General features: G+C 45.5%; 1 protein-coding gene and 1 long non-coding RNA gene across 2 annotated transcripts in view; one reads left to right on the plus strand and one right to left on the minus strand.

Moving 5' to 3' along the window:
* LOC138979834 (E3 ubiquitin-protein ligase UBR5-like) overlaps nt 1-18721 on the plus strand; it is a gene marked incomplete in the record, with an annotated part of 271386 nt that overhangs the window by 244982 nt on the left and 7683 nt on the right. Inside the window, 8 exon segments of the mRNA XM_070352585.1 lie at nt 4793-4862; nt 6595-6902; nt 7477-7607; nt 7999-8256; nt 15685-15913; nt 16971-17096; nt 17474-17618; nt 18253-18338. Coding sequence (XP_070208686.1) covers nt 4793-4862; nt 6595-6902; nt 7477-7607; nt 7999-8256; nt 15685-15913; nt 16971-17096; nt 17474-17618; nt 18253-18338 — 1353 coding nt within the window.
* LOC138979842 (uncharacterized) overlaps nt 1-18721 on the minus strand; it is a 162212-nt gene that overhangs the window by 48381 nt on the left and 95110 nt on the right. The window lies entirely within an intron of this gene.

Raw genomic sequence — 18721 nt, forward strand, 5'->3', positions numbered from 1 at the left:
CTCCATTAATAGTAAGAGAGAAAAAGATGTTATGAAGTCTACCTTGGCTAGATGGGTTTCCACTCTGGTAAGACAGGCTTACAAGTGGTGGCAAAAAAAAAAGGGGGGGGGGGGGCCGTCAGTCCTTCCTGTACGGTCAGCTCGGACTCACGAAGTCAGGGCATGGGCCTCCTCCTTGGCTGTGTTAAAGTCTGGAAGACTTGACGAAGTCTTGAATGCAGCCTGCTGGACATCAGAAGATGTCTTTTTAAATTTCTACCTGCGGGATGTATCAAGTGCCCGACAGGACGGAACTTTCGGTCTGCCAGCTATGGTAGCTGCAGGCCAGATACTCACAAGATGTTAACTGTGAGTACATTTTCCCACCACCTAAATTAGCAATCTGCTATCTATGTGAGTTGGGTGAGAATATGTAATTTAATATAAAGTTTCAAAAGTAAACTTTGATTTAATTAATATACTTAGCAACTCACATACAGTAGAACCCCCTGTTTACGACTTTGGAAAAACCTTGAAAATTAGGTCGTAAAAAGGGGGGGTCTTAAAAGGGAGGTTTGAGTTTTTGGCCGGTCGGTCATGAATTTGGTTGCAGTGTATGTTTACACACAAACACACAGTTGCAGTTTACTGTCACACACAAACACATTACAGCAGAACAACTTGAACTCAAATTTCAAAGAAAATTTACTCATGGCGTAATGCTCGCTCACCTCTGAGTGAAGCACATTTGACATTGTGGCGCAACCAGTAAAATCCGAATGTCCTAACTCGATAGAAAGCATAACGACTTTTCTCCCGAATCATCTTTCCGCTCATATGAATGATTCGTCGCCTTGCATCGCTAAACTTGACCACGATTGTTGAGGTCTTCGTACAGGCTCCTCTCTTTGCGTAAAAGTCGACCTATAAGACGCACCTGGGTATAAGCCGCACCCCCCGATTTTTAAAAAAAACACAGAAAAATCCATACACAAGCCGCTCCGGCATACAAGCCGCGCCTAGAAGCAAAGTTCAAGTCAAGAAACATCGAAAGTCAACGAAAAAAAACCACACACACACACAAAAACGAACCGGCTAACTTGTCAGTTTTGCACTTTACTTTCAGCATCAGATGTTGAGTGATTCACAGAACTCTGGACTATCAAACTGTCCTCTCGTCCTGCACACAGCACCTGTAGTTAGTTCTGTAAATCACTCAACATCTGATGCTGAAAATCCGCTGAAGTCGGACTCCTCAGTGTCGGAGATGAACAAGTTCAGAATGGCTTCTGGCACAGAGTCACCGGTTGTACGTTGCTTTGTTTTAGGAGATGTGCGTGTTGCTGTTCTCTGTAATAGCAATGCGAAGTGATCGATCAAAACCGGTGTATGCCAACCCATTACTGTGTGAGTGTAAGTTATTGTCATGCTTCAAACTTCCGGAAAGAAGGTGAGTGAGTGAATTGAGGTAAACACAGCTGATTCAAGGCCATTACACAGCGGCGATCCAACTTCCGGAAACTAGGTCACTGAGCGAAGTCGGATACACGCCACTGATTCAGAAAAAGTCATTCATAAGCCGCACCGCCTTATAAGCCGCAGGGGTCCATTTAGGAAAAAAAAGTCGCGGCTTATCGGTCGACTTTTACGGTACTTTCGCTTCGCTATCCTTCTCACCATCTAGATAACATCGAGTCCTTATTATCCTTGACGACACACAGGATTTTCATATTCCCGACTCCCAAGGAAGTCGCCGCGGATTGCCACTTCACTCGATTAGCGATTACTTTATTAGCTCTCAACTCAAGAGTCGGCGCTTTTCTTTTTCTTTCGCGAATCTTCGTTTGTCAACAAGACAGTCGTCGTGACAAGATAGTGTGCAGAAAAAACCCGGATGTATCCGGATCTCGTGCGCGTGAGATTTTGTTTTTATTTCTTCTCGCGATAGTTGGAGGAGCGAGAGCCGCCATGTGTGTCAGCTCGAAATATGCGCAAAAGTCGTAAATCATCCCAAAAAGCTCGGTCGTAAGTCGCGTTTTGGGTCATTATCCTTGACGATACACAGGATTTGCGTCTTCCCGACTCCTAAGGAAGTCGCCGCGGGTTCTATCGTGCGCGAGATTTAGTGGGTTTTTTCGTCTCGCGATAGTTTGAGGAGCAAGAGCCGCCATGTATTGTTTTCGTCTGTTCGACTACAAATGCGCGAAAGTCATAATTCATCCCCAAAAGCTCGGTCGTAAGTCGCGTTTTGGGGTGAGTCGTTCACTGGGGGTTCATTATATAGTAGAATGCATCCGTGGTAGCAAAATCGGTTGTAAAAAGGGGGTGGTCGTAAACAGGGGGGTCGCTAAGGGGGAGTTCTACTGTACTGAATTCCCTCCCAGCCTGCCCCGCAAATTGTATAAAGGGGTATATGTTTCAGGACGGAATGAGTGTCACTGCTATACATCCTGCGCATGCGCGGTACACCGGTAGGGGAGATAACCACTACGGACTATGCCTTATATGGCATGTGGTTTTTGTTTTAGAGTTATCTCCCCATGTTACCATGTAAGAGTGCTTCAATGTCTTAATTAGCAACCAAACGAAGTTATTGCTATCTATGTGAGTTGGTGAGTATATTAATTAAATCAAAGTTTACTTTTGAAACTTTATAATATACCATAGCCAACCATAGAAAATATGTGACTTGAGTACAGCAATTACAGGATCAGGGCATTTTTGAAGGGAGGAATTGCATTCATGTCATTGATTAATTTTACGTGCCATTGCGCAAGTTTAACTTTACAATGAAGGGGGTCATTATTCAAGTCATTTGAGTTTAGTGAGTATCTTCATAGTTGTGCATGAACTTCCATTTGTTCACGACCATTCCATAAAGTTTACAATCTGTAGGTAAAATGGTCTGACTTTTACCTTCTCTCCAAAATGTGTTCCAAATTACACGTCCGAAATTGACAATAATACCAACTCTTTCCTGTCTATGGATTTCCCTGCTTTCTTCGGGTCACAGATGATTTTGGGGGTGGAGGGGGTGTTTTTGTATACTCGGACATTCATATAATCCAAAAATTAAAAGTCGGGAGGGTTAAAATCAGGTAAGTATGGCTTTCGCTCAATGTCAAACCTTGTACTGTTGAGTCGATCCCGACAAAGATGAGGGAATTATTAGTGCACACAAGAATGAGGGGATTATTAGTGCACATAAGAATGAGGGAATTATTAGTGCACACAAGAATGAGGGGATTATTAGTGCACATAAGAATGAGGGAATTATTAGTGCACACAAGAATGAGGGGATTATTAGTGCACATAAGAATGAGGGAATTATTAGTGCAAACAAGAATGAGGGGATTATTAGTGCACACAAGAATGAGGGGATTATTAGTGCACATAAAAATGAGGGAATTATTAGTGCACATAAGAATGAGGGAATTATTAGTGCACACAAAAATGAGGGGATTATTAGTGCACACAAGAATGAGGTAATTATTAGTGCACACAAGAATGAGGGGATTATTAGTGCACACAAGAATGAGGGGATTATTAGTGCACACAAGAATGAGGGGATTATTAGTGCACACAAAGATGAAGGGATAATCGCTGCACGCAAGAATGAGGGGATTATCAGTGCACACAATGATAAATAGATTAATAATGCTCACATTAAATGTTGGGATTATAAATGCACACAAGAATGAGGGGATTATTGATGCACGAAGGATGAGGGTATTTTTGAGTGCACACAAGGATGAGGGGAGTATTACTATTTGTGCACACAAGAATGAGGGGATTATTAATGCACAGAAAGAGTGAGGTTATGAATGCAGAAAAGGATGAGGGGATTATTAATGCACACAAGAATGAGTTCGGTTTTTTTGTGCACAAACGAATGAGGGGATTATTTGTGCAGAAAAAGATGAGGGGATTATTAGTGCACAGAAGGATGAGGGGATTTTTTAGTGCACACAAGGATGAGGGGATTATTAGTGCACACATGGATGAGGGGATAATTTGTGCACACAAGGATGAGGGGATAATTTGTGCACACAAAGATGAGGGGATTATTAGTGCACACATGGATGAGGGGATAATTTGTGCACACAAGGATGAGGGGATAATTTGTGCACACAAGGATGAGGGGATTATTAGTGCACGCAAGGATAAGGGGATAATTTGTGTACACAAGGATGTGGAGATAATTTGTGCACACAAGGATGGGGGGATAATTTGTGCACACACGGATGAGTGGATTATTAGTGCACACAAGGATGAGTGGATTATTAGTGCACACAAGGATGAGTGGATCATGTGTGCACACAAGGATGAGGGGATTATTAGTGCACAATATGATGAGGTGCTGATAAGTGCACACAAGGATGAGGGGATTATTAGTGCACAATATGATGAGATCATGATAAGTGCACACAAGGATGAGGGGATTCTTAGTGCACAATATGATGAGGTGATGATAGGTGCACACAAGGATGAGGGGATTATTAGTGCACAATATGATGAGGTGATGATAGGTGCACACAAGGATGAGGGGATTATTAGTGCACAATATGATGAGGTGATAAGTGCACACAAGGGTGAGTGGACTATTTGTGCACAATATGATGAGGTGATGATAAGTGCACACATGGATGAGGAGGTTTATGAGTGCATGCTTTGATGAGGGGATTAACAATGGACACAAGAATGAGGGGATTAACACTAAATTCACACAAGGATCATAATTTGCATGTAAGGAACAGGGGAGTTATTGGACATTGATGTCAAATGAAGAATCCTGCTCATTGCTCTGTGACAGGCTCTGTTGTCAGAGGACAAACTGCCACCCCTGGACAACATAATGGATGGGGGGAAAACACTGCAATACAGTAAGTTCCCAGGGATTTAGTTCTAAATGCCCTTTTGACTCCTTTTTCTCTTATTTTATTTATTTGTTTTGTTGTTGTTTTGACACCATTTAGTATACCAATGTTTCTACTCCACATTAAAATATATACCACTGTGCAGACCTGTTTACTCTTACGGAATGGGCGGAAGTTTTACGGATTTAAGATCGTCTTTCCGCTTGTCCACGCACTGCTTGAAATCTTCCGCAATTTGGCGCGATTTCGAGAAAAAAATATTTGTGATGTTTTCGGTAAAAAGTTGCGATAGTTTTCTCAGTATTAAGACGTCTTTCGTCCATTTCCGGTTAGAACGGTGTCTTCTTCCGGGACTTTGGTTACACGTGTTGCCTGTTGGTGTCCTTTTGCAAAATGCCTCCAAAAAGAAAGGAACAACACCGACACCGACACGAAACTGACGATGAAGAGCGCGATAGTGCGTGTGGGGCAGAGAAGAAGAGAATCTATTATCAGAAGTGGAAAGAAGATTACTCAAAGAAGTATCCGGACTTGACGGTTTCCAGGAAATTTGGACCAAGCCATTCTTACTGCACGCTGTGCGACAGTCATTTCTCGATCACTTTTTTCTTTCTATTTGCTTTCTCCGAAAACTACATCTCAAATATACAATGACGCTATCATGTAATGTAGAATTAAGTTGATCATTTCTTTGCACACAGCAAATTATGAAAAAAAGAGTGTGTTTTATTGCTTTAGAGCGAGTTTGTGGCTTCAAAAAAAATCTTCCGCATGAAGTGGAAAATCTTCCTCATTTTCCTTCAAATCTTCCTCATGGGTCAATGTCAGGGTAAACAGGTCTGCACTGTGTCTACTCTAGATTAAAATGTGATCTTGAACTACTCTCCAACAGAAGTGTGTCTCAGTTGTAAATATCTGGGAAACGTAAATAGAATGTTTTCTTGTTGGGACTTGTAAGTAGTCTTAACTAAATGCACTGGCATTGTCATGGATCCAGAGAAATAGTTTTACCATAAGTTTGCCTTGTAGGTGTGTGAAGGTTTCTGCTTTAAGTTTTAACCACAGGCACACACGTTTTCACATTGATTTCTTTGACAAAAGACATACTGACCACAGTTGCTGTCCTTTTTCTTGGGCGTGAATCACCTCAGCATCTTTTGATGGGATTTTTCACCTTTGACCCTTGCCCTTACTTGAGATTTTCATCATATTTATTGTGTCACCCATTTTTTAAACAAGCAAAATGTCACTGTTAACTTTTAGGCTCAGGAAGAAAGTGATGTCATTTGACCCTGCATCATTTTAAGACATGGTAGCAGAATGACTATTTCCAAAAAGCTAGAGCTGGCCTTTTGAATGCTGCATTATTTTATGTACACTTGTACTATTAGACGTGCTGTATTGTACAGCCTGGAAAACTCTCAGATCTGCAATTTTACGAGGAAAGCAACAGTCTTCACGAAATAGAACAATGATGTCATGGTTGTTACTTGTCGCTAGCTTTTCATTGAATGTAGTTCATAGAAAGTGAACAGCTGATGGAACACAGGAGTATTACTTCACAATAAGTGCAGCAATGGAGAAAAAGAAGTTGTTTTTGTTGCAACATTTGTCATTAGTGCTGAAAATCATGGTCTGTAAGTGGGAAGGGGCATTATTGATTGGTGTGATTTTTGTTCATCCAAACTGCTTCTACAAGCATGATGGCAAAACACCACTCCTTATAATCCTGACCTAGGGGAGTCTCTTTCGGATGTAGATCTCATCCAAAGACTCCGATCGCGCGAACGAGAGCGGGAACGAAGCAGGTCCATCCAGCGTCAGAGAAGCCGGGACCGAGAGGCACGCCGAACCCTGTCCTATGATGCAACACCATTCTACATGCCTGGTGACCCCAACTCAGGGGTCAGCGGGGGAACGGGAGGTGCTGGAGGAGGGGGTAGTAACTCCAACGAGTCTGCGCGGGAGTCAGGAGACACCAGTATTTCCCTGTACCGCCGTCAGTTAGGGGAGAGGCTGTACCCAAAAGTACGCGCACTGCAGCCAGTGAGTGTTGGCCTCTCAGGCCACTTATTCCTTTTAGTCATCAACACACTGTAGTTGCACACTACAATCGTGTAGGGGACACTTAGCTTGCAAGACTTGTGGGTAATTTATCGTTAAAAGTACATCCCTGCTGATAGACGATTTCTACAAATATCTCGGGTTTGTATGGGTTTTGAAAGAGTGAATATACCCTTGCTTTAGTGAGACCAACAATCCATGGGCCAATCACTAGCGAGGGGTGTGTCAGAAACACTTGGACAAGGAGCATGTGTGGATTATTTGTTTCACTAAAAGCAAGGGCATTGAATTCTTTCACAACCCATAGAAACCTGACAGTCATTTCCAAACATCGTCCATTAGTAAAGGGATCTTGTGCACAGGGGACAAGTAGTGATCTGCAACAGATTGGTTTGTGTTATAAATGAACCATGTAGATGCTACGGTTTAGATTTACACTCATACAACAAAAATAGGATAAGGCTAACAAAATGTTTTAAAGAAAGAAATGAAATGGGAGTAGTTGATGCTTGGTGTGGAGTGAGTGCAAGTGAATGTGTGTGTTTTGTCCCACCAGTCGCTGGCCCCCAAGATCACAGGCATGTTGCTGGAGCTGTCCCCGGCCCAGCTTCTGCTACTGCTGGCATCGGAGGAGTCACTACGCACACGTGTTGATGAGGCTGTGGACATCATCATGTCTCACAACAGGTACACACCGCTTCACCCCTCACCGTTGGTTAACACTGTGCACTTTGTTCTCCTTTGTTATACACTGCTTGCAGTACACTGTTATAGTCAATTATCTCACTACTTCTTTCTTGTACTTCGATTCAGAAATGTTCAGCCAGCACCTTCTCCGTAAGACAGCAATGTAATGTCAGTCATGGAGAGATTATAACTAACCTTAATATGGCTTACAGCTGTGGTCATGCTGTGTAGTGAGGGATATCCAGGGCTATGCAAAGCACCATGGACAAAGCCTTTCTATGGAACAGTACAAGGCATGACCCCAAGTATAAGTTCACCACAGTACCTTAAATGTATTGCAAATCAGACCACTGAATGAAACGTGTTACAATGCCCTCAGTGTACGTAACAGGGAGAGTGCAGAAGCGCTGCTGGACCTGGACATCTTCAACCTGTCATCTGGCCCATCGTCGTCTGACAAAAAGAAGTCGTTCAGCCTTTCCAGCAGCGCAGCAGGAGGCAGCACGTCACGGGTGGCTGGGGAGGAGGAAGAGGAGGAGGTGGAGGATACGGCCCCGCTGTTCTGGCAGCCAGGCAAGCGTGGGTACTACGCTCCCCGTGCCGGGCGTAACACCTCCGAGAGGCTCAACGCCTACAGGAACGTGGGCAGGTACGTCTCTCATTTTGAAACTTTGGACAGATGAGACGTCATTTGGGCTGGATGCTTCCAGTGATATTACAGGTTTTTTGTGTTTTTAGTCCATTGAAATGTAGAAGTCATGTCTGAGATAGAAATCTGGCTAGATTCCGAATCTAGCTGGATAGAATCAAAATCGTAATCATCTGGCTGAGATTAAAATTCTGATCTCAGCTGCATGAAATGAGAATCTAATTGATAATAAAACACTGATTCTAATTTCATCTGGCTTAGATCTGAATTCTGATCCTATCGAAAAGATCACTGGATAGATCTGAATTGTGATTCTCTATGCAACCTTAAAATCAAACTTCTGTGAAACAGCTGGATGAAATTAGAATTCTGATCCTAGCTACCAGAATTCCAATTTTATCTAGAAGCTCGATACTGTAGATGGAAAGCATAAGATGAGTACTCATACACATGTATCCAGGTACCAAAACAAAGTCTGACATTGACAATTTGTTTTAACCATTATTCTGCTAAAATTATGATGGTTGTTTATTTGTTTTAATTCTGTAGCTGTTGATATGTGCCAAGGTAAACATTAAATTAGATGTCTGCTTATATTTTGTCCTTTTGGGATATAAGTGAGTTTGTCATCATTTTCACAAGTTTTCATTCATAACCAGCTGGGTAACAAATAACACTGTTCCCCATGTAACGAATCAAGGTTGTGAATGGGTTTGAGCTTTCAGGCAAAATTTGGATTAAATTACATATGCTTACTCCCAATCACATATAGCATTTGACACAGTCTGAGATGCTAGGTACTGAAAACGCTACCCGTCTAACCAATTAAAGGGAAGCAACCCCATCACCAAAAAGGCAAACGTAGCCATGGTAACGGGCCGACACCCCGGGAGTTACCTCCCATCTAGTGGATATTACGTCACTTCCTACCACACTAACTCATACTTCTTTCAGCAGCCGTATAGAGAGGTTGTGGTATTTTTGCGCTCTGTGGCTACCTTGTGTGAGTTCGCTCACATGCCGGCCACGTTACTCGTCTTCTCCCGTGCGGGCTTCTTTTGGGTGAGCTCGTTCTTATTTGTTGTTTATTAACTTGTTTTCTGGTTTGTTGCTGGTTTTTTCGTCCTTTGGGACTTGTTTATCAGCGACGTTTAGCGTGGTCGCCATTTGCATTTTGGTCATTGTTGTGACTTTGATATTTTGGCGTGTTTGCCTTCGTCTGCTTACTCTAGTAGTTTGCAGGTGTTGGTATTTTGTTGTTCTTTGAACATTGTGTGTTACTGAGCTTTCTGTCCGTTCGGACTTGCGTTTGTCAGTAATCTTTGTTTGTGTTTCGTTTGTTTGTTTGGTCAGCATGGCTGACTCTGATAAACGAAATAATAGGCTCCTTTTGGTGAGCTCGTTCTTGTTTGTTTTTACGAACTTTTTTGCTGTTTAGTTACTGATTTTTCGTCCTTTGGGACTTGTATTGTCAGTGATTTTGTGCGTTTTCGCCATTTTGTATTCTGGTCAGTGTGTTGACTGTGATATTTTGGTGTGTTAGCCTCCGCTTGTCTACTCTAGTGGGTTGCAAGCGTGGTTATTTGTTGTTCCTTGAACATTGTGTGTTACTGAGCTTTCTGTCCGCTCGGACTTGCGTTTTTGGCAGTAATTTTTGTGTTTGTTTAGTCAGCATGGCTGACTCTGATAAACGGAAAGGATAGTACGAGTTTCGGTCGTAGGCCGTTACTCTTGGTAATAGTGCTAGCTCTGTGTGTTCTAGCGTTACTATTGTCTCCTCCTGGGCTTTGGCCTTGGAGCAGGGGGCGTTGTTTGTTCCCTGTTTTACTGTCCCTCGTTCCAGAGATCCGCTTTTGGTGTACGAGGTGTTGCAGCGCTCGGTGTTTCCGTCAGCGCCGCATTTCCGCCTGCGGTGGGGGATGTGTAGTCACTTGCTTCGCTGGTCGTGCCTTCCGGTTTCCGGTATTCAGGTTCCTGCTTCAGCGGTTCCCGCCTCCTCAGGTGGACTCTCAAGTAAGTCGAACTGGTCCGACGGCCCTGGTGAGGCGACGGGACACTCCCTGCGGGGAGACAGTTCATCTGGGCAGCTTCACTAACTGCACTCTGCTGGTCGGCCGACACCACCTTACGAGGCTTGGGGTTGTTGACCAGCAACGGCGACTTGCGGCCAGTTTGACATTTTTCCGCCTGTTTCAGGACCGGAATTCGTTGGCTTGCGGCGGCGGCCGTTTCCGGTTTCGGCCGGAATAAACTATAGGCTGGCCTCCGGGCTTTATGGCTTCCGGCCTCAGTCTATGCAGCCTTCGTTTCCGCTTTGGCGGTTGCGGCGGCTGCGTTTCCGGTTTCGGCCGGAAATATGGTTCCTCCCTCCCTTGATCGTTCCGACTGCGGTGGGGGGGGGGGGGGGGGGGGAACCATAGGCTGGCCTCTGGGCTTTATGGCTTCCGGCCTCAGTCTGTGCAGTCTTCGTTTCCGCTTTGGCGGTTTCGGCGGCTGCGTTTTCCGGTTCGTCCGGGAACACGGTTCCTCCTGCGCTTGGTCGTTCTGACTGCGGTGGCGGGGGGGACCGCAGACTGGCCTTCGGGCTTTATGGCTTCCGGCCTCAGTCTATGCAGTCTTCGTTTCCGCGGTGGCGGTTTCGGCGGCTGCGTTTCCGGTTTCGGCCGGAAGCATAGGTCCACCTACACATGTACGCTGAAGCTGCGGTGTACGGAGGGACCGCAGACTGGCCTCCGGGCATTATGGCTTCCGGCCTCAGTCTTTGCAGGCTTCGTTTCCGCTATGGCGGTTTCGGCGGCTGCGTTTTCGGGTGGCTTGCGGCCAGTTGACAAGAACGCCTGTTGCAGGTTCGGACTTTGTTGACTGGCAGCGGCGGCCGTTCTTGGTTTCGGCCGGGATAAACGGTTCCGGTTTTTCGGCCGGAAGCATAGGTCCATCTACACACGTACGCTGAGGCTGCGGTGTACGGAGGGACCGCAGACTGGCCTCCGGGCTTTATGGCTTTCGGCCTCAGTCTATGCAGTCTTCGTTTCCACTGTGGCGGTTTCGGCGGCTGCGTTGTTTCGGTTTTGACTGAAAGCATAGGTCCACCTACACAGGTTCGCTTTGGCACTAGTGTATGGGTGGACCACAGACTGGCCTCCGGGCTTTATGGCTTTCGGCCTCAGTCTGTGCAGTCTTCGTTTCCGTTGTGACGGTTTCGGCGGCTGCTATCCGGCTTCGGCCGGGTTTGCTGTTCTTCTTCTTGGCGATTCCGTTTGGATGGCAAGGAGGAAGCAACAGTGTCTGGCAATAGGTCCTCCTTCACTTGTACGCTCTGACGTTGGTGGTGGGGTGGATCGCAGACTGGCCTCCTGGCTTTATGGCTTCCTGCCTCAGTCTACGCAGTCTTTGTTTCCGCATTCTGTGGTTTCGGCGGCGGCGTTTTCCGGCTTCGGCCGGATATGCTGTTCCTCTTTCTGTCACTTCCGTTTGGATGTCAGAGAGGGAACAATAGCAGTCGGCTTTCAGCACTCTGTGCTTCAGTCGGGGCAGTCGTGGCTTCACCCGGAGGGTGTTGTGACGTCTGCTTATCCAGGCCGGTGGGCGGATGTTTGGTCTACTTACCCTTTTACTCATGGTCAAGGGATGAGTAAGGTCGTTTTCCGGTGTTACGGTTTTCCGGTTTCCGGTTATTCCGTGCTTCCTCCCACTGCTGGGTTTATGACTTTGGTCTTTGTCCTTCAATGGTCCACTCTGAGGTTGTCGGTGGTCAGCGAAGGGACATGGTCGGGATTTCCGTCAAGGCTCAAGGTTATCCTTGCAGCTGTGGCGGAGGTTACTTCCCGGTACTTTCCTTTTGGGAATCTTAGGTCTCTCACCACATGGTCACTCTGTGGCTGTGCTGGGGTTGACCGGAGACTGGCTTCCGATTTCCGGCTGTGTCCGGATATACTGTTCCTCTTCTTTTCGGTTGTTTTCTGGGAGAAAGGAACAGCCGTCGCTTTCGGGCGTTCTAGCTCCTCGGCCGGGGTAGTTGTCTCGTCACCTTTCCGGTGGGGGGCTTCTGTCCATTCAGTTCCGTTGTCTTGGATGTCATTTGGCTGTTTCTGACTCGCTTTCAGTCAGGGTATCAGTAGGGATGATGTTTTGGTACGCGGGTTTCCGGTTTTCCGGTTATTCCGTGTACTGTTTCTGCCTTTGGTGGATGTGACTTCGGCATTGTCTTTCGCTCGGCCACTCTGACTTCAGTCGGTGGCTAGTGAAGAGACATTTTTTGGGGTTTCCATAGCAGGTGTGAGCGAAGATCAGGTGGTTCATTCTCACTTCTCTGCCCTTCGGGTTTACGGGTACCCGGCCTCAGTCGGTGACACTTGTTTCAGCCACGGGCTGCTGCTTCTGTCGCACTTCCGACTTGCCGGAGAGGCTGTTTCTCTTATCGGCGTCTTAGTTACGTCAGGGTTTTAGAAACAACGATTGACCTTTGTGGTCATTATTGTCTTTCGCTGGGTCAGACTCTGTCTTTCTCGGCGATCAGATTTGTTCTGGTGTTTCGTCCTAACTTAAGATGTTCTTGAGTTGGCCTCGGAGGTTACATTCAGATTTTCTGGGGGGGCATTGTCTTTGGCAATGTAGGTCTGAGGAGTCATCCTTTGTGGCTTACCTTCTCTCTCAGTTTTGGCCAGTCCTCTCCTTCTAGAAGGGGGGAGCTGGCTAATGTTCCTATTTTCTTCCCTTTTTTGCGTGTTTCCCCTCCATTTTCTTTCAAACCTTGTTCGTTCCGTGTTGCGTCTGCTTTTTGTTGTCTTTTGTGTTCTTGTTTTTCCTGATGAAGCTTCCATAAGCGAAAATTCGTACCGTCTTGTCTCGTTCTTGTATTGGTGAGTACAGTATTCCTTTGTTTTTTAACTCTATTTTCTTTCGTTTACCTGTGTACGGCGGGTACTTTGGAATTATGGCTGTCCTACGGGCATTATGGCTTTTAGCCTTGACCTGTGCGATTGTCTCCTGCATTTCGCAGCTAGCTATGGCATTTCCGGTTCCTGTGTTGGCGGATTTCTAGGCTTTCTTCATCCTCTTTCTGAGGTGAGTCAGTACGACTTCCGCTCGGTCGGGTTTCTTGTTACAGTCACCCTTCTATCACAGGCTACTATGACTATGGCGTTGGCCTGTTGGTCTCAGTGTTTGTCCCTCAGTCTTTCAGATGGGGACATACGCTTTCTGGTTTTTCGCTCAAACTCAGGAGGGCTCTTGATTTGATCTTGAATATAATTTCCAGATTTTTCCTGAGATCTCTTTGTCTCGGGAGTCTTTTGGCTGGTCGGCGTCACGGGTTTTTCCGGTATGCCTACCAGTCGTGTTTTTTCGGCTTTGGGTTCTTGATTCGGTTTCAATTACCTACAAGCAGACTGAACTGCGGACTCTATGGCTTGGAGCCATTTTGTTCATGGTTACTGGTCACTCTAGACTTTGTCCGCTGTGACTTCCGCACTTTCGGGTGCTTATGCTTGTTGTAAGTAGCTGCTTCCTCGTACTATCTCTTTCTGCTTTGGCACGAACGGGTAGAGGATTTCTGGTTACCATCTCTTTTGAGAGCAGCAGGTCTGCTGTTTACGGCACCCTTCTTTAGCATGCTTTATGGGTGACGATGTCAAAAGATCGCAGTCAGGGTTTTTTCCTGATGTTTTCTTATGTCACTTCCTAAGAGTACCTTGATCGTTTCTTGGATTAGTTTGTACTCTAACGCAGAGTAGCAGACAGTGTGCTTAGGGGGGGTGAGCGTTTCTTCACGTTCTTGGAACTTTAGGAACGCTTATGCTCTTTTTGAGTTTTTATCATCGGGTCGGACTCTGGTACTTTGTACTCAGGTCTCTCTCTTTCCTTTTGCGTGGAGATTGGTCACTCTTCTCTGGAGCTGACCTATATCTCTCAGGTGTTGTCGGGCTTTGGCATAGCCTTCCAATAAAAAAAGGGGGGGGGGGTCAGATTGTCTTTCCCCTCCTCTTGGCTCGGGTTCATGTAATCCAGGGCTCTTCTTCCTTCCTGGGCCTTTTTCTTTACGGTCCGGGGTGAAGTGTTGGGCACAGCTTTCTGGCTTTCTGAATTTGTCTTTAGCAAGTTTGGTCTAAGCGACATCTTGGCTGTCTATCAGGATTTTCTCTGGCCCCTTCCTGGCTTGTTGGCAGGGGGCCAGTTTCCTGGCTAGGGTGTTAGAGTGAGTTAGAATTTTCTTTCCCACCGGGCCCTTCATGCCTTTTTTGGCAGCAGGCCAGTTTCTCGCAAGGTTTTTAGAGTGAGTTAGATTTTTCTTTCCCACCGCCTTGTTGATGTTATCTGCTATATGTGATTGGGAGTAAGCATATGTAATTTAATATAAACTTTCTAAAGTAAATTTTCATTTGATTAATATACTTACCCCAATCACATAGTGTAGGCCCGCCCGCCTGCCCCGCTTATGGTTTTTAGCTTTCTGAAAGCCGTATGAGTTCGTGTGGTAGGAAGTGACGTGATATCCACTAGATGGGAGGTAACTCCCGGGGTGTCGGCCCGTTACCATGGCTACGTTTGCCTTTTTGGTGATGGGGTTGCTTCCCTTTAATTGGTTAGACGGGTAGCGTTTTCAGTACCTAGCATCTCAGACTGTGTCAAATGCTATATGTGATTGGGGTAAGTATATTAATCAAATGAAAATTTACTTTAGAAATTTTATATTAAATTACATATTCTTACTCCAACTCACATATAAGCATTGACTTCATCTCACATGCTAAGGCGTCGAAACTACACTTTCCCTGTCTTAAGGAGAAGGTAACCAGAAAAGATGCTTTGGCCTGTTGCTATGGCCAGGGTTACCTCCCCTGATTACCGGTCATGGGCGCCTCCCGCACTAGCTTCCGCTGTTTGTCATTTACGACTTTATAGAATCCAATAGGAAACCATAGTAAAGACCGAAACCCAAAGTGCTGAACTCCACTCCTGACTCATATCACCCCACTCCTGCTGAGAACACGTGCTTTCAAGTTAACAGGAGACTGACATTACTCCTGTTTCTCACTGCTGCTATGACCTTTGTACCAGGAGCCAACCTAGCCATACTGCTCTGTTATCTTTTTGGCGTGGTGAAAATTTGATGATCGTCTGTCCGCACATTGCAGGTCTGACCGAAAATGAGTGTCTGCGTCCACGTTTTGCAGGTGTCCGCTTACGAGAGTGCAATTATTGTTGAAAAACACTCCGAGCCTAGCAAATCTGTCCGTACATGTCAAGTCTGTTCACGTAGGGACTGCTGTACTTGGATTTTTTTTTTTTTAGAACAAATGGTGTAGTTAGTGGATGGTTCTAGGATGCACATATATATTGTTGAGGTTTATGGAGGCTGTTGCCAGAGCACAAAATGACCACTGAGGATGTATGGATAACGAAGTAACATTACTGTGTTGTTAAACTCAGAATCCTGGGCCTGTGTCTGCTGCAAAACGAGATCTGCCCCATGTTCCTGAGTCGCCATGTGCTCAAGTTCATCCTGGGACGCAAGATTGGCTGGCACGACCTGGCCTTCTTTGACCATGTCATGTACGAGTCACTGCGTGACCTGGTCAAAGACTCTGAGTCAAAGGACGGTTCTCTGATGATCCCAGCACTGGACCTCACCTTCTCTGTGGAGCTGTGTGGTCAGGAGGTGAGTTAGATGGCAGCCACACTAACACTTTCACACTCGGGGGGGGGGGGGGGGGGGGGATAATGCTGATACCACAATATGTGACTTTGTGGGCTGTCGTTGAACGCTGCTGTTGACTCTTTTATTGTTGGGTTTAACTGTTTTGGGTGGGGATGGGGGCGGGGCTGTCTTGTCCTGTGTTGGTGTCAGTGAGAGGGTCAAAGTGCAACGTAAACTCAGCAAAAACATAAAGGTAAGATACCAATTAAAACATCGAAAAAAAATCAGAATAGGCATAACTTGCCAACTTTGATAATACGAGGAGATAGTCAAACCAATTATCTAACCAGCACAGGTTGGTTTGTTTCGCTGTCTTGCGTATTTCTTGTGTTATGCCTTTCCTACTGAAGCAGGTGTTGAATGTGTGAGCAGTTGAAAACGGGTGCAATAATCTTTTTGCCAAGTTTATTATGGCTTCCTGGCTTCATCACTCCCCCACCTCAGACAGTTGCATTGGCTTCTGATAGACGCACATATCAAATACAAGGTCAGTTGCCTCTGCTTTGGTGCTATGGTGTCTACTGGTCCCTCATATCTCTCTGAACTCAAAATGTACCAACCAACTCGAACCCGCCGCTCATCCTCAGGCAGCATCTTCTGCATCCCTCAACTCCACACAAAAACCAATGGCAAACGAGCCTTCTTTGTTTCTGCGCCGCCCGTCTGGAACAGCATCCCACAAAGTGTCCGCCATTCCTTATCAATCCCATCCTTCAAAACTGCCCTCAAAACCTACCTTTTAAAACAGCATAATTATGAAGTCCATCCAAATTGATGCCTGAATCACCTCTGGCAAGAAGGGGAAATTAATAAGTGTTCATTATCATGTGTCCCGGAAACAAATGCCTCTAGGAGAAGTTAAGGCAGGTATAGATACATGCAGTAAAGGTATGTGTGACAGTGTTTATGATGCAGACTGCCCCGTGAAATACGAGTGTCAGGATAGACTGTCGGTAGTAAATGATAAAGTAGTGTCTGACTGTGTGGGTGTGAAATGGATGTTGTCGTGTGCTTACAGGGTGGAGAGACAGTGGAGCTGATAACGGATGGAGCAGATGTTGATGTGAACGCATCCAATGTTCACCTGTATGTGCACAAGTATGCGGAGCTCCGGATGGTGCGGTGCCAGGAGAAGGCTTTGAGGGTCAGTCACGTTTGAGCATATCCCCCTGTACACGGCACGTCACTGGCACCAGATGCCTGATGGGACATACACAAGCAATGCTTTGATTCTTTCACGCTGACTTTAGAATGCATTGCGAATGTTGTGAATTATGATGTGGGCAGGGGCGTTTTGTGAATCAAGGTCATGTGAGGGGGGGGGGGGGGGGGGTTTGCTGTGATGTGTACAAAGTACAAGCCCGGCATTGATGAGACAGGTAGGTTTACTGTCGGGACAACATTTACTTGTGTATCAGGCAGAATCTGGTTGACATTGCTGTCTTTTTGGTTTTGTGAGGCATTTGACATACAAGATTTGGAAGTTTTGTGTTGCTGATCCATGAGTGTGCTTTGGTGCAGAACCTGAGGCAGGGAGTGTTTGACGTGATCCCACCATCATCTCTGGAGGGTTTGACAGCAGAGGATCTTCGCCTGCTACTGAATGGTGTGGGTGACATCAATGTTCAGACGCTCATTTCCTACACCTCCTTCAATGATGAGAGCGGTAAGTGCCACCTTTATGTGTATGTTGGCTTGTGTGACAGCTAGGCTGTGTCTGTGTGCGTGGTAGTGTGCGACAAAATTCATTTGTTTACTAATATGCTGGACTGACAAAATATGAATGATGGTCAGTGAAAGTGTTAGCAAGATCAGTGAATACCTAAATTTCAGTATCAGTATTAAGATGTCTGTATGGGCAAATAAATCAAGTAAGAATCATAATGTAGTGGAATGTTAGTGGCCTGCTGATTTCCTGTCATCACAGATGTTTTGTGTGAGAGTGTGTGTAATATGTTGGGGGACAAACAGTAAAATGTTGCACTGAAAGAAAATTCAGATTTTGATAAGGAAGTAAGAAATGTGTTCAAATTTAAATATTGGAGAGAATGGATGCAAAATGGTGCCTTGGTGGCGTGTGACAGCAAAGAGTGCAAAGTGTTGAGTTTGTTGAAAGGGAATAAGCTTACTCCCCAGTTGAAACAGGGAATAAGCCTATTCCCTTAAAATTTCAGTGATTAAGCTTATTCCCTAAATTTTGTTATTCCCTGTAACATATACATCTGGCGGAGAGATCACTAGCTTTGTGCTGACCTTTAGAATGCATGGCTGCCCTTACAAGCAGAGTGTGGTTGTTTCAGGGGAGAGCAGTGACCGAGTGCAGCGCTTCAAGCGGTGGTTCTGGTCAGTGGTGGAGAAGATGAACAACATTGAGCGACAAGACTTGGTCAGTAACCTCCCTTTGCTCCTCCTCTTGTCACTTTTTACATTTAGTCAAGTTATGACTAAATGTTTTAACATCGAGGGGGAATCGAGACGAGGGTCGTGGTGTATGTGTGTGTGTGTGTGTGCGTGTGTGTAGAGCGATTCAGACCAAACTACTGGACCGATCTTTATGAAATTTGACATGAAAGTTCCTGGGTATGATATCCCCATACGTTTTTTTCATTTTTTTGATAAATGTCTTTGATGACGTCATATCCGGCTTTTCGTGAAAGTTGAGGCGGCACTGTCACGCCCTCATTTTTCAACCAAATTGGTTGAAATTTTGGTCAAGTATTGTTCGACGAAGCCCGGACTTCGGTATTGCATTTCAGCGTGGTGGCTTAA

Source organism: Littorina saxatilis, linkage group LG11, assembly GCF_037325665.1.
Source record: "Littorina saxatilis isolate snail1 linkage group LG11, US_GU_Lsax_2.0, whole genome shotgun sequence".
In the NCBI taxonomy this organism is placed as follows: domain Eukaryota; kingdom Metazoa; phylum Mollusca; class Gastropoda; order Littorinimorpha; family Littorinidae; genus Littorina; species Littorina saxatilis.